General features: G+C 39.7%; 1 protein-coding gene across 3 annotated transcripts; it reads right to left on the reverse strand.

Annotated features, from left to right (window-relative positions):
• Window positions 1-724: 724 nt before the first annotated feature.
• Window positions 725-15222, reverse strand: LOC306866769 (ETS homologous factor-like). 3 transcript variants are annotated; one of them, XM_079412110.1, is made up of 9 exons: window positions 15047-15213; window positions 6457-6565; window positions 4178-4426; window positions 2911-2967; window positions 2656-2712; window positions 2443-2511; window positions 1827-1856; window positions 1444-1639; window positions 725-1358 (listed from the first exon to the last, which is right to left on the reverse strand). In XM_079412110.1, the coding sequence occupies exons 2-9, from the start codon at window positions 6554-6556 to the stop codon at window positions 1259-1261; spliced, it is 858 nt and encodes a 285-aa protein (XP_079268236.1). In that variant the 5' UTR covers window positions 6557-6565; window positions 15047-15213; the 3' UTR covers window positions 725-1258. The 3 variants fall into 3 exon arrangements, with proteins under 3 accessions (XP_079268236.1, XP_079268235.1, XP_079268237.1); XM_079412109.1 differs by having other exon boundaries at window positions 758-1358; window positions 2656-2715; XM_079412111.1 differs by lacking the exon at window positions 2911-2967 and having other exon boundaries at window positions 758-1358; window positions 15047-15222.
• Between the last annotated feature and the right edge of the window lie 319 nt (window positions 15223-15541).

Below are 15541 nucleotides of genomic sequence, written 5' to 3' on the forward strand. Positions count from 1 at the left end.
ATGGAGAGATACAACCATGCAGTGGCAAATTTTGTGGGTGCAGATAAAGATAAGGATTAAAAAAAATCTAAATAAATCCCTGTGAAATCACATTTATGAAAAGAAGCATAATACTCCAGAAAGTGATGGCAAAGAGTTGGAAGCTGAGAGAGGGATTTCCGAATGAAAAATCAGACAGGAAAACAAAGAGAGAAGCCAGAGAGTGTCAGCGGCTCTTATCTCACGGAGCAGCAGGGAGCCGTTTATCTATTGTCCGGAGGTGGCAGCACTGTGGCCGTGACACGCACGGTGGAACAATTAACTCGCTGGCATTTCGTCTTATCTAACATAACTCAGCACTGACAACATCTTTGGCCACAGCTGCTGCAAATCATTAGCTATCATTGCCATCCGAGCAACAAAAAGGAAAATAAAAGACTAGCTTGACGTCCAGCATTGTCCCTGTGTGTGAAGGGATGAGGCGTTCCCAAACACTCTGGGACATTATTGGCCACTGGTTCAATCAGGTTGAAATTCTTTTCTGTAACGAGTCTTGTGATATATATATATATATATATATATATATATATATATATATATATATATATATATATATATATATATATATAAATTTAATGTATTTAATTTCACAATTTCAATTCGATTAATAGAAAATAAACAAAATAAATACAACATGACCATTAGAGGTTCTGTTTGCCACAAGAAATAAAAAAAACCTTAATTTAGTGTTTAAAATCTCTTTTATTTGTTTTTTTTTATAACTTTAATTATAAAATGCACAATAAACAAGCATTGATAAAAACTTAGTGGCTTATTGTGGTTCATGATGTACATGGACAGCCACATCAATAAAGACCACAACCTAGTGCTTTGTTTTTTTTAAATATACATCTTAGTCCTTCATTCCAACTCCTTTGCTGTTTTACCAGGGTGAGTCTACTAGCTGAGTTCATTCTCCTTTGTGAACAGGTCTCTGCATTCAAGACAAATGAAGCCATTTAAAAGCAAAGCTGGAGTTGGTTTCTCATTTCCAAAAGCCAGTTAACCAGCTTTTCACAGTTGATACAAAACCATTTATGCCTTTAAAGTCAAATGCATATAAAATAGAATTACATTTGTAATGTAAACAATGTAAAGAGCATCTAAAAATATAATCAAATAATAAGTTGACAGACAAGTAATTAAAAAAACTACTCAAATGGCTATAATGTTATAAATAAAGGTTTCACTTGGAAGCTACATATGAAGACAAAGTCCTTCACTTCTCAGACTCTCTCCAGCCCCGAGCGTTTCGGCCAAACTTATAGACAAGTCTACGTCCATCCACCCGTTCCAGGATCTCTCGTTTATAATAATACCTTTGGAGAGAAAGAAACACGTGAGAAGCTCAGAATACTGATCAGAGTCCTTTAAAAAGTTGCAAAACTCCAGGGAAGATGTTACCTCATCGCTCGACTGAGTTTCTCGTAGGTCATACTGCTGTTATTTTTCTTCTTCCCCCAAAGCTGAGCCACAGCTTCTGACTTAAGGAAGCGGAAAACCCCCTCGGAGCGATCCTCCCATTTGATCAGGCCGGGGTTGCGCTCGGGGTTCAGGAGAATGTCTCGGATGAACTCCCACAGGTGTGTCCCACGAGGGTCTGTGGAAATACGTTGTTAGATGAGAAACAGAAGGAATCTAAAGCAGCTTCAAGACATCCACGTGTTTTGGTATGAGCTGCTGTCAGGTTCTTTAAAGACAACCACCGGGTGAAGTTCAGGACACGTTTATTAAAAAAAAAAAAAAAAACCCTTTAAGGAAGTAAGATGTGAAAAATTTCAACTCACTGTGTCTTTTGACTTGTGACAGCTTGGGATCTGAAATGAGAAAATTAAAATGAAACCACTGTTATTAAAGGGACAGCTCATGTTGGATAATGGAAAATGTGTGAATAACTTCAACTTTGGCTTTTGAAGATAAGGCATTTAGACTACTTCAAGGGTACTTTGTTGTCTTTTTGTAGTCAGTATTCATGTACTGGACTTTTCATGTTCCATGGAAGAAAAGAAAAATCAGAGTTTCAAATTCAATCCATTCATGGGAATGGAGGAAAACCTATTCAGGAAGTGCACTAGTTAATGCATATGTATTTTTAGTTCCTATGCTTAACTGTGTTGTTTAAGTGTCTGTAGGTGAGCTGTAAAGATTTTCATTCGTATCAGTAGCTTTGGAATCAGTTATTATCAGTTAATGCATTCCCTGGGAACTGAACCAATATCCTTGCGATAAAAAAATGTGATAACCTTAAACATTACCAATGTATTTGGACATTTACCATGGTATTACCCCCAAACACAATCCCCATACCATGGTACCGGCATAGTACTTTCTTATATGGACGGAAGCCAAGAGAATGCTGATTTTAGGATTAGATTTAAGACAATTCAAATTAAGATCATTTACCTGGGCTTGACGGAGCTGGTGAGGATATTGTGGTGTTGGGCTGGAATGAGCTTTTGATGTCAAACAGTTCTGAGGAAAGAGAACATATGACACAATATTGTCAAACCATCAGGTTAAATAAATAATATATACACGCATCATCGCTTTAAAAGGAAATACGTTTTATTAAAAAAAAAAAAAAAAAAAAAAATCATTGCGTAATTTCATAGGCACCTGAAGTGTTGTAAAAGTTGGATTCTTCCTTGAAGGGGAGGATTGAACAAGGGAAGTCTGCTGAGGAAAATGAAGTACTTAGTTACAAAATAATGATATGAAAAGCCTATAATTATTTCGAGAGAATCTGTAAACTTCTGTTTTCAGCAGCAGATGTGGCTCAGTCTTAAGTCACTGATATTATGTGCACTTTATGCTAGAAGGATTCAGATGAAACCATAAGCCTTTAGTTTTATTTTGTGTGTGGCTACTTACTCTCTATTTCTGTTTTAATGTCCCCTGGTGTAAACATATCTGTTTGACCATACTGATCTGTGAGACATTAAGTAAGAAAAGACAAAAAAGAAAAAAAAATGTCTCAATAACAGAGTACGTTTTGCAACGACTACCATCAAATTTCCAAGTCACTCCTGCATCATGTTGTCTTAAACCAGTTTAACTCGTTGGTACAGCTCTCACATGTCACCTGTATACGTTTTTCTGGATTTGATTAGGTTTAGTAATGCACTGTAATGTGTAATGTGTATCAAACTTATAGCAATGTCTGTTTATGAAAATCTGGGTCTTGTTAGCAACACCCTCCTGAATTCATTATAGCATAGAACATGGAAATGTACAATACATTTCATAATTTATTTATCTAAAAACATTTTCATGGGAATACCTAAGGGGTAAAATTTAAAAAAACCTAAATTTTTCATGACAAATACTTATTTAGAAATAAATGTATAAGAAATGGACTGCTCAATTCCCATGTACTTGTATACATAATGAATACAAGAGGGACACATGCTCAATGACTGGACATTCCAAGCTCATGCTTATGAGAATACCTTATAACCAACAATATTTTCTTCCACAAAATAATGATTCTACTGGGTGTGAAAAGTATGAAACACGCTATAATCAATAAAATGTTTAACTGTTTGATTGCAAGTATTTAGCTCAACAACGATACTATTTTTGTAGAAGAGGAAAGATGGACAAAGAATGTGTAGATTAGTCGATGTGATTTTACCAACTAGTACAGGTTCTAGGATTACAATCCTAAAAAAATAAATATTTTTGGCCTTTCTGCCTTTATAGGACAGTCGAAGAGAGACAGGAAACAATTAGAATGGAAAGAGAAGAACGGAACTGGGAAAAGACCACAAGCTGGGACTCAAATTTGGGTTATCCAAAGACTTTGCCCATGCTATAGGCTATGGCGCCAACCTTGATTATCATCCTGTATGAAACAACATTCCTATAGAAAACAACTGAAAGCCAAACCCTGTCCCTACACAAAGTCAAACCATAACATACTCCGTCAGAAGGAAACAGCAGATTGACGAGAAGTGCTAACTCAATGTCAACTCTTAAACCCAACCGTAACAATCTGATAACTGGTTGACAACAATGTTGATCCAGGACCAACAAGATTGTTGATCCAGGAACATGGCAAAATCACATTAACCATCTTGTTCAGGGTTGGAAGGGTAGACAGAGGTTAAATGCAACCTCTACTACTTCTGGATCTTACCATTCCACTTGAGGTCACACAGGCTCTGGAAAAGAATGGAACCTACGGATCCGGCCGCCCGGGTGAAGTCTTGGAAGCTCATGTTGCACAGTTGCCTCCCGTCAAGGTCAAAGTTCTGGAAGGGTATGCTGGTGGGATCGATTTGGTGCATGTCCAGCGTCTGTTGGAGCCATTCCCACACCTGGTACTTGGTCCAGTTTTGTGGGTGAAGATCCTGAGACCAGAGCCGGCTCATGTAACTGGAAGTCACTGCGGATAAGTTGAGTTTTCAAAAAGGGTTTAGTAAATGTCCCTACTGAAACCTGATTTATGCTGGTTGGTGCAAGTCAAGTTTGGCCTTTTTAGTGAAGTTGTTTGACCAAGAGAAAATCTTGTTGATCTATCTAGAGGGTACCAGATAAAAAATACTAACTGGACCAGAGTGTATTGAAACTATTACAAGCTGGGGTGCGTTTCCCAAAAGCATCATTAGCTAACTATGGTTGCAAGCAGAGATGGGCAGTATTTATGATACATGTATTTCAAATATAAAATAGCATTTTGTAATTTGTATTTCACAGGGTTGATGAAAACGGCTTCATATTTTGTGTAAAAATACTTTAGTGTTTTGTATTTTTGAAGTTTTAAAATACTGTATAATACTTTGTAAGAAGTCTACATGATGACGTCATAAAAATGCTACATATAAAATCAAAACATATTGATCCTTTAATAATTGCTGAAATGCTAAAATGTTTGTTTTCAACGTCCAAATAGGTGTTCAATGATTGAATGAATGAATGAATGAATGATGCATTTATATAGTGCTTTATTGTGTATTGCTGCACACCCAAAGCGCTTTACAATCACGTGGGGGTCTCTCCTCAACCACCACCAGTGTGCAGCATCCACTTGGATGATGCGACGGCAGCCACAGCACAACGGCGCCAGTGCGCTCACCACACACCAGATACAGGTGGAGAGGAGAGAGAGTCATTGAGCCAATCAAGTGGATGGGGATTATTAGGAGGCCATGATAGACAAGGGCCAGTAGAGGGAATTTGGCCAGGGGTTACACAATATAAATGATAAATATTTGATTGCTGAATATTGCACCCTAATTGAAGTAGCTGTTTAGTAGGATCATGATACCATTGCATGAACGACTGCCTGACACATAATATATTATATTATATTTATGATTAACAATCAAATGATTAATTAGTTAGAAATTAGTTGCTATGAATACAGGTGCCATCAGTTGTCTTCTTATGAATGACTTGTTTGTCACTGAGTCAGTGTTGCTGATGCAAAGTAGGCCCTTTGTTACCAAACACCAAGTAACTAAATTAGGTTACAATTATGAGTCATTCGCAAACTGTTAAAATTAAACTGTTGGCTACTTTAAAACTAACCTTCATCTGGGAGATTACAGGGATATGTGAATATTTGATCTGTTAACTGGTTGTATATGTCAGATTTATGGCATGACTCTGGCAGAGAAATGCTGTTGCTATCAAACATTGTTTACTTAATCAACTGAGTCAGTGTAATGGTGAAGGGACAGATCAAATAGGCAATTGATGGAAGGTATTGGGAAATGCACCCCTGAATGGGAGCTGTTCAAGCTTGTGGACCAGCAAAATCATTATGTTCCTAGAAAAGTTTGGCGGTGAAGTTGGTTGACTAGAAAGGTCATTGTTGAAGCAGGTTGATTGAGGAAGTCTTGTTTGTATTGCTAGAGCAAAAGTCTTCAACCTTACTTTTGGAGACCCCTCATCCTGCAAAGTTTATTTACAACCTGCTTCAACAAACCTACCCATGATTTTCAAGCCGTCTTGAAGACCTTGATTAACTGGTTCAAGGTTGGAACTAAACTCTGCAGGATACTTGGTCTCCAAGCAGGGTTGAAGACCTCTAGTCTAGAGCACTCCAGGACACTAGCATCACATGTGGGGACCAACATCCAAAACACAATATATGCTGCTGAACAGCTAAACTAGTCTTAGCATTCAGTTACACACTGTAAAATGTGTAAATAAAAGTACTACACATGGTATCTAGATAAGTGTGAATCACTTTCACTATCTGTACATGGTCCCCAGTCCATGCAACTGATAACCTAGTAACTCCAGCAGTGACTTCTAGAGTAAACGATTAACCTGCCAGAAATGTCTTGGCCGATTAGATTATAAACAAAACCTACAACCTAAAATCTGTACTGGAATTGTACTGGATGGTGGAATAATCACAAGTGCACCTTCTTAGACTCTAGTGTTTCAGACAAGAAAAAACTTTACCATCAGTGCAGTTGTAGTGGGTTGTCCAGGAAGCAGGTAGCTGGTTATCAACACTCACAGTAGCTGGGATACTCATGATACCGCCGGCTTGAAGGACCATGATCCAGTGCTGTTGAAAGGAATATAGGAATATGGACATATAATTAAGTGTAAATGTTATACCAGTTTACAGTTATGATCAACGAGTGAAAACAAAGGTCTTGTATGTTCAAAGGGGAAAAGGGAGGGGGTGAATTTTGCATAGGTGTCCTTCGTGCCATACTCAACCACACATGCAGACACATTTGCACAGGAATGTCTAACTGCTTTGCATATATAAAAGGTCCACCTGTACTTCAGTTTAACAGTTAGATCAATGGTGCAGTCATACCTTGTATTATATGATCATATGATCAGCACATACAAAGCACTTTTTAAAATCATTTAACGCTGTGAATACATCTGTGTTGTGAGTTACAGGTTTGCTGAAAGCTATACTGCATAAGTATCTTTTGTACAGTTTTTGTACAGAGGAACTCAATGAAAAACATTAGCATGATCGAATCCTAATCAAGTATCCTGAAATGTTTGTCTGTTGAACTTCATAAAATAATGCTGTTCCATGATCATTTAAAAACCTAGTTTCAGGGCATTATAGACCTTGTTCCAAAAGGTATGCAACTTAATTTTACAGCCTCCTATGATACCTCATAACTTCAATGAAAAATCCAAGATGGTGAAATTATTTACTTTCACTTTCATTTCAGGTCAATTGCTTATCTATAACTTACAATGACAAATTTTGAATAAAAATACACCATTACCATGCTATAAGCCTAATATAAAATAAGAAACTTACAAAATGTTTAAATGCAAAAAAAATCCCTGAAAATCAGCAAACGCTGTGGAACCAAAAGAATAAGAATAAGAATAAGAATAAGAATAAGAATAAGAATAAGAGAAAAACGAATAAAGCCTGGATGCACGGAATACACCTTGATGTAAAATAAAATAAATAAATTACACAAAAAATCAAATAAAGTAACAATAAGCAAACACTGTGGCTATGGCTGGGCGATTTTTCAGATTTGATCGATTAATTTGAATTTAATGTTTTGCCACAATTATATTTTTTATAAATCTAAGAATCGCGACCATGTTTACATAGAAAAAACAATGGAAAAGCAGTATAATCGAATAAAAAACCTGTGAAGAACTACTACTGTATGTCTGATATTTCATGTTTGCATCAGGGTGACAGGCTGAAAACTGCTGTTCATTGTTTTACAGAGCCTTTATAGTTAATAATAGCACTCTAGGTATTATACCTTCAGTCATTTTGAATTTGAATTACTTGAGAATTTTTTAAGCATTTTTCTTGTATTATTTCTGAACATATAATATGCATAAGAAAAGTTTGTACAAGATGTAGTTGTAGTTCATGCATCTTTTCTGCAAAGATATTTAGTGATTTGTTTAGCATTTACAACTTCATGTGTGGTGCACTTAGAATAGAATTTTCTTTAACTAGAGGGTTAATAAAGAAAGATTTGCTTGAATCACATTGTAGTTATGTTTTCAAGTTGACTAGTTAAAATCGTACAAAATCGAGAATTGGTCAAATGTTCTGAGAAAATCAAGATTAATTTTTTTTTGCCATATCTCCCAGCAAAAAAACAAACAAACAAACAAAAAAAAAATTTCTTTAATCATTCAATCTTTAATTGTCTGTTCTCTAACTGAACTAAATGAACACCTGTAACACTGTCTATATCCACCATCCATGGGTGTTATATGGCCTAAGGCAAACAGCAAACAAATGCATGCGTGGCCACACACACAGACACACAGAGCTGAAGGTTTTTATACGCTACACAGCCTTGCTTGAGAGGGTACTATGGTTTCTTTAGGACAGAGGTCTCGAAACTTGGTCCTAGAGGGCTGGTGTCCTGCAGAGTTCAGCTCCAACCCTTATCAAACACACTTGAAACAGCTAATCTAAGCATACTAGAAACTTTCAGGCAGGTGTTTTGAGGCAAGTTGGAGCTATACTCTGCATGACACCGGGAGTTTGGACAACCTGCTTTAGAACAAGTAACAAGTTCAAGAATGGGAACATGTTGATTTTTTTTACACTTATGTTGCTTGTTATTTGTAATATTTTCCATTGGCAGCCCAGAATGTGATTGTTACATTATAATAAAAATGCTGAAAATGTGAAGTTGCACTTCAGCTTATGTGACTTTAGTGAAATTGCTAAACCTAAATCAAATAAAATAGCCTAATTTGATCCTACAGTGTTGCTGCACATGCTTTTAGATCATTACAAATAATAATGCAAAATGATTATCTTAGAAGATATGCTGTCTCTCGTATCACATAAATTGTCAATAAATAAGTATGTGGTTTTGAAGAAGATTTTTTTCTTTCTCTGTTTTGACTGTCTCATTTGGACTTGGACTTGACTTGGACTCGAACCTCTTGGACTTACAATTGACTTGGACTCGAACCTCTTTGGACTCAGTCTTGACTCGGACTTGATAGTCCTGGTCTTGGACTCGACAAAGGTGGACTACAGCCCTACTATGACGTCACTTTGTAGGCGGATCGGCTGTTAGCATGAAACTGGTTCCCTCGACAAAAAGCCAATAGGATTTTTCCATAGGCTTTTGGATTATCGCAAAAAATAAGCTTTGTGTTCAATCATACCTACACGTTTTGTCCATCAAGATAATCTTCACAAAACTTTTTTACTTTGACAAATTTTTAAGCCTAAATAAAAGCGGCAGAACTGAAAAGCTAAACTTAGGCTATAAACGAACTACTGCACCATGGTCGCTCGACTTCAACGGCACGACCACCGCGCTCCCAACAACTTATTCAAACTTATTTTTAACATGTTCAGTGAAAAGTATTTACTCTGTATATGAATTTTAATCCACGCTACATGAACCTTTTCATATAAACTGGAATAAATACAAAACTAGAGCCAAACTAAAACTGAAATGAGACAGTAGTAATAAATAGTATAGTAAATCAATGAAATAATCTTAACTAAAGGACATTTTAAACCACGTATTTCTGTACATTTCGAAATAAGGTGCATTAAAAGTCAATAAATCCTTGATTAATATGAATATTTTAATTAAAAACGTATCCCCGCGTATTTAGTCTTTTAAATAACAGCAGTAGGATTAAACTTATTTTAGTGAACAAAGTACCACATTTCAGCTATCATTTTGTTAGGGTGGTTACACAAAATGTTATTTTATCCTTGCTTCTAGGAAATCCTCAATCTATGCTTTCTAACAGCTTCATGTGGCCGTAAACATTTCATTTTAATGTGACTTTAAGCACTATGCATCATTAAAGTTTAACTTTCACCAAGTAAAGCCGGGAAATGTGGTGTTTACATGTAATAATCGTAATATGAGTTTACCGCCACCTGTCAGCACTCATCAACAGCACTGTATCCCTGCATTCCTCCCGTTAACTCACTGTCTGGTCTCAAACATTCCATGTTGACTAACCTGACCCACTTACCTTTTGTCTACTTACCAGTTGCTCCAGTGTTGCTATCCCTGTTCTCCACCGCTCCAGTTCTCCACCATCTCCACGCTCCGCTGTTACCTCTGGATCCCCTGGAAAAGGAAAAAGGACATTCACACTCAGATAAGCCCCTAGACACATTCCCATTCCAGGCCTGCTTACCTGGACATTCTGCTCATCTTATTCCTCTCTGCTGCTACTCAATAAACCTGTTGATTGTTTTGAACTTACCTCTGTGTCCTGTGTCTATCTGCTGACAGAAGACCAGACCAGAACCGACGATCGGAGATGGAGTTCCTGAACCCCGCTGCTGCGGATCCTCTCGAAGAGCTGGTCAGCGCTCTTCGAACAGCTCTCTCTCCAGTCACACACCCTCAGTCTGCCTCTGCCAGTCCCATGGCCAACCCTGCTAACTATTCGGGTGAGGCGGGTGAATGTAGAGGTTTTTTGTTCCAAGTTTCACTCTACGTAGAAATGCAATCCCATAAATTTTCCAGCGAATGGGCTAAAGTTGCCTTCCTTATCTCCCTGCTAACCGGACGGGCATTGCTCTGGGCACGAGTCATCTGGAACTCACAGACCACTATAATTAACTCTTTTGATGCTTTCTCTTCCCACTTCAAGGAGGTCTTCGGCCTATCCACCGGCTCGCTCTCCATTGCCGACCAACTCATCTGCCTCCGTCAGGGAGATTCTTCGGCCAGTGACTATACCCTGCAGTTCTGGACTCTGGCAGCCTCGTGTGGATGGAACGAGGCAGTGCTACTCACTGCTTACCGTCAGGGCTTGGATCCACAGATCAGAGCCCAGATGGTGATCTATGATGACACTGTCGGTCTGGAGAGCTTTATGCAGAAGGCCGTTAAGATCTCCCAATGTCTCACGGCTTGTCAGCCGGACATAACCGTTCATTCTCCATCCTCACCAGCTGCCTGTCCTCTGGTAACCTATGCAATTGGATACTAATTGCCTCTCACGCAATGAGCGTGCTCAACACCTCTACTGCGGAGTTCCGGGGCACTTCATTCGGGTGTACCCCTCTCGTCCCCCACGCCCAGCGGTGAGTACCCTCCAATTGGAGCCTGCTATCTCTACCCTACCACTGCTAACGGTACAACTACTCACCCCACATCATTTAATTTCAGTACCCACCCTCGTGGACTCGGGATCCTCAGGCAATTTCATCTCACAAGCCCTCCTAAAACAGCTTGATTTACCCCGCCAGAGACAGACCGAGCTGAAGTGGTTAGTAACCCAAAGCTCCAAGTTCATTCCACCCTAGTGGAGAGCCCCGAACCTCGTGAGGTTTCGACGATCCCATCTGACTACATGGCGTTCCAGGATGTGTTCAGCAAACAGGCAGCCACAAAGTTACCACCGCATCGGCCATGGGATTGTGTCATTGACCTGCTGCCTGGAGCTATACTCCCCAAGGGTCGAGTATACCCCCTGTCCATCCTGGAGTGCAAGGCGATGGAGGATTACATGCGGCCTCACGCTTCTTCTTCGTGGGCAAGAAGGACGGAGGCTTGCGGCCCTGCATTGACTACCGGATCCTCAATGATCTCAATGATCACACTGTCAAGCTCCCTTATCCTCTTCCCCTGGTCCCCGGGCCCCACGGAGTTCCGCCCTCGAGGAACTCCGTGGGGCCCGCATCTTCTCGAAGCTGGACCTGTGGAGGGCCTATAAGCTCGTTCGTATCCGGGAAGGTGATGAGTGGAAGACGGCGTTCATTACTCCCTCAGGCCAATATGAATATCGGTTCATGCCGTATGGCCTTTCCAACTCCCTGTCCGTCTTCCACGGGTTTATGAACGAGGTGTTCCGGGAGTTCCTCCACCGGTTTGTCATCGTGTACATAGACGATATCCTGATCTACTCCCGGAACCTGGCCGAACATCGCCATCACGTGACGCAGGTCCTACGCTAACTCAGGAAACACCACCTCTACCTGAAGCTCGAGAAGTGTGAGTTCCACTGCCCCACGGTCCAGTTCCTTGGCTACATCCTCAGTGCAGATGGGATCCAGATGGACCAGGGGAAGGTCCAAGCCATCCGGGACTGGCCCCAGCCTCAGTCAGTAAAGGAACTCCCAACGATTCCTCGGCTTCTCAAATGTCTACCGGAGGTTCATTCTGAACTTCAGTCTGCTCTCAGCCCCCCTCACTTCCATGCTCCGTCAGAAACCAAAGTCTCTGTCCTGGAACTCCGAAGCTCGAGCCGCCTACAAGAAGCTCCAGGAGGCCTTCTTCACGGCTCCCATCCTCTCACATCCCGAACCCCAATTTGTCCCATTCCCCATTCCCCATCGCCCCTGGTCCCACGTCGGAGTCAACTTCATCACAGATCTCTCCAAGTCAGAAGGTTATACCTGCATACTCGTTGCAGTTGACAGGTTCTCCAAAGCCTGCAAGTTAATTCTGATCCGGGACTTACCCACAGCCCTCGAAATGGCAGAGGCCCTCTTCCATAATCTCTTCCGCACCTTCGGCATCCCGAAAGATGTCGTCTCCGACCGTGGGTCACAGTTTGCCTCCCGTGTCTGGAAGGCTTTCTTCAAACTCCTCGATGTCACCGTCAGTCTCTCCTCAGGGTATCACCCCCAGACAAACGGCCAGACTGAGCGTAAGATTCAGGAGATTGGGAGATATCTCCGGGCCTACTGTCATGACAACCAGCACAGCTGGAACCGATTCCTCCCGTGGGCCGAGTATGCATAAAATTCCCTCAAGCAAACCACCACCGGCCTCACCCCTTTCCAGTGCATACTCGGCTACCAACCCCCTCTGTTGCCCTGGACAGAAGAGCCTTCCGACGTTCCAGCTGTCGACCACTGGTTCTGAGCGAGCGAGAGAGTTTGGGACTCAGCTCATGTCTAACTCCAGCAGGCAGTGTGGAGACACAAGACCTATGCAGATGCCCGTCAGTCTTCCACCCCCGTTTATCATCCTGGAGATAAGGTCTGGCTCTCCACCCAGGATCTGCGTCTCCACCTGCCCTGCCGGAAGCTGAGTCCCCGCTATATCGTTCCCTTTACCATAGAGAGGCAGATTAATGAGGTCACATTCCGTCTCCAACTCCCTAGACGGTATCATATCCCATTCACAAAACCCATTGACTCTGGGACGATGGAACCGGAAGTGCTAAAATGTTAACTCTCTTCCGGGTTTTCGCCTACAAAGTGACATCATAGTTCCACCACTCTATTCTTTATCAAAGTTAAGACTCTGCCACGCCCCCCTAAAATGGCTCATTCAAACACACCCCCACATGTCTACGTCACGATGTGGAAATATTTGCGTAATGCCACCCAAATTTTCATGCAAGGAAAGGAGTGAAGGGTTTCAGTAACTGCAGTAGTGTTGATGCAGCCATGTCAGGGAGACGCTGTGTGTTTCTAGGCGAAAGCAAAAGCACTTTATTTGGCCTTCCGAAAGTAGATGCATTTAGGAATCATTAAGATTACTTACAACAGAACAGCATTGCCTTTTATGGGCGCCTGTTTCGTGAACCTAGGAGAGGAGGTAATTCTGACTTTGCTATGACAATCTGGCGCTTCTGAATCAGCGACATGAAAAAACGCATGATAAAAATGTGATTCACTTAAGTGATAGTGGCAATGACATTATTTACAAGGACTGAGTTTATTGACATTCCTTGGAACGGTTGTAAACCTGTTTAGTTTGGTGTCAACTCTGGAAAATTCTCTTATACATTAGTGTATATAGCTGTATGGGAACAACGTATCTGTGTTATCTGATCCACTAACAAACTTCATACTTGAAATCTGACCTTTATTTGTCTTTTTATTGATCCGAAGATGACCTAGCAGATCATTTTATGTTCACACCAAGAGCAAACAAAGGAAATTAAAAACTTAGCATTTGTTTTTCCAATTATGAATGGACATTTTGTGTAATCACAATCGTCATTTGTCTAGAATAATTATATGAATCTATTCTTTTTATTTCAATTGAAATATCATTCATAAATTACTAATGAATTGCTCTTTGTTTCTTTTAACTGGAAAAGCAGGTTGCCAGATTCTTTCCTGTATTATGAAACTCATCTGATGCATTTCATCCCAGACTGGTGTGTTACTATGGTGATATCTAAAGTGATGTATGAGGAAAGAAAACTATAAACACATATTTGTGTGTTTATCACATTCCTTACAGTAACTGACCAAATATTCTGGGCTACAAGCCGTCAACTTCCTTTACCTATCAGTTACGGAGCAATAGGGGCCATTTACACTCAATTTGTATGTGTTGTACACAGTATGCAAAGTGTTTCCAAGTTTCAGAGGCCCCAAAGAGTATTTGAACACTTACAAATGTATAAATGTCATTGCATCACATAAAACAATCAAACCAAGTGGCATCTGCAAACAAATAATGCTTTTCATAAAAGTAACTTCACCTTTTTTTTAGCAATTCTAGCAACTGTTTATTAACTAGTTTGACTTGAAAAGTGCATTTCTTATTGCATTCTTTAAAATAATTTTTAAGTTTAACATTTTCAGCGTGACACAAATATTCCTATCAAATAGTTTTTGATTTTTTTGAAAAAAATCAATGGAATTTGAATAACACCTAAACAAAATTGCATATGAACCTCAATTTTTTTATATCAACTTCAAATTTGGAACACAATTTATGCACACATATGGCTTTCATTTTATAGCAATTTTAGATTTTTTACAATTTTTTTTTAAATATAAAATAAAATAAAAATAGTATAATATTGTTTTTTACAGTAAATTTAAACTTCTGTAACTTTTTAATACTTTAATTTTATTAAATGATTTCACTTCTGTAATAATCTGCCTATTTTCTTCTTTAAAAAGAGACCAACCTTAGGTCTGTATTCAAAAGCGTTCATGAATTATAATAATTGAAGTTTGCATAGTGCACTTTTTCGTGAATTTTCAAAAATGGGGATTACAGTTAAAATAGGGGTTAAAATAGCTTTGCATCATTATCTGGGATCGTCATTGAAGTGCATGAGTGAATGAAAGCTTTCCTGCAGAGAATCAAAGAGAATTAAAGTGTCTCACCAGAGATGTTGAATGTGATCCTGGCAGACTGCTTCTGGTTCAGAGTTAAATGTCTCTTACTTCTCTTTCTAAAGTTGTCAGCGTCTGTATGGGAGAGAAGATTAGAGTTTAATGGAGGGGTTGCGTTGTGTACCTGTGACACTGCTTAGGCCTGCCAAACTTCTGTGACAGAGTGCAACCTCGTTCACCAATGAGGATTTTTATTCCGTCTGCTTCCTGCTGCTTTGATTGGCTTATTTTCACGTCAGGTGGGTTACTGGGAATTTTGCATAAAGTAAAAAAAGGTACTGTTGTAGCAATCCACTTTCACTATGAACACACTGCCAAGTCTCTCTCTTGCCCGCCCACACGCTCGCTCACATGCTTCAGCAATCCTGCTGGTGATTAATCTATTGATGTTTAACGAGAACTCAACCATCCAGTTGCTTTTTTTGTTTTTACATTATTTTCCCCTTTTGACTCTCAGGGTGATATTATTATTTATATTAGTTATTA

The sequence above is a fragment of the Barbus barbus genome, assembly GCF_936440315.1.
Source record: "Barbus barbus genome assembly, chromosome: 48".
Lineage (NCBI taxonomy): Eukaryota > Metazoa > Chordata > Actinopteri > Cypriniformes > Cyprinidae > Barbus > Barbus barbus.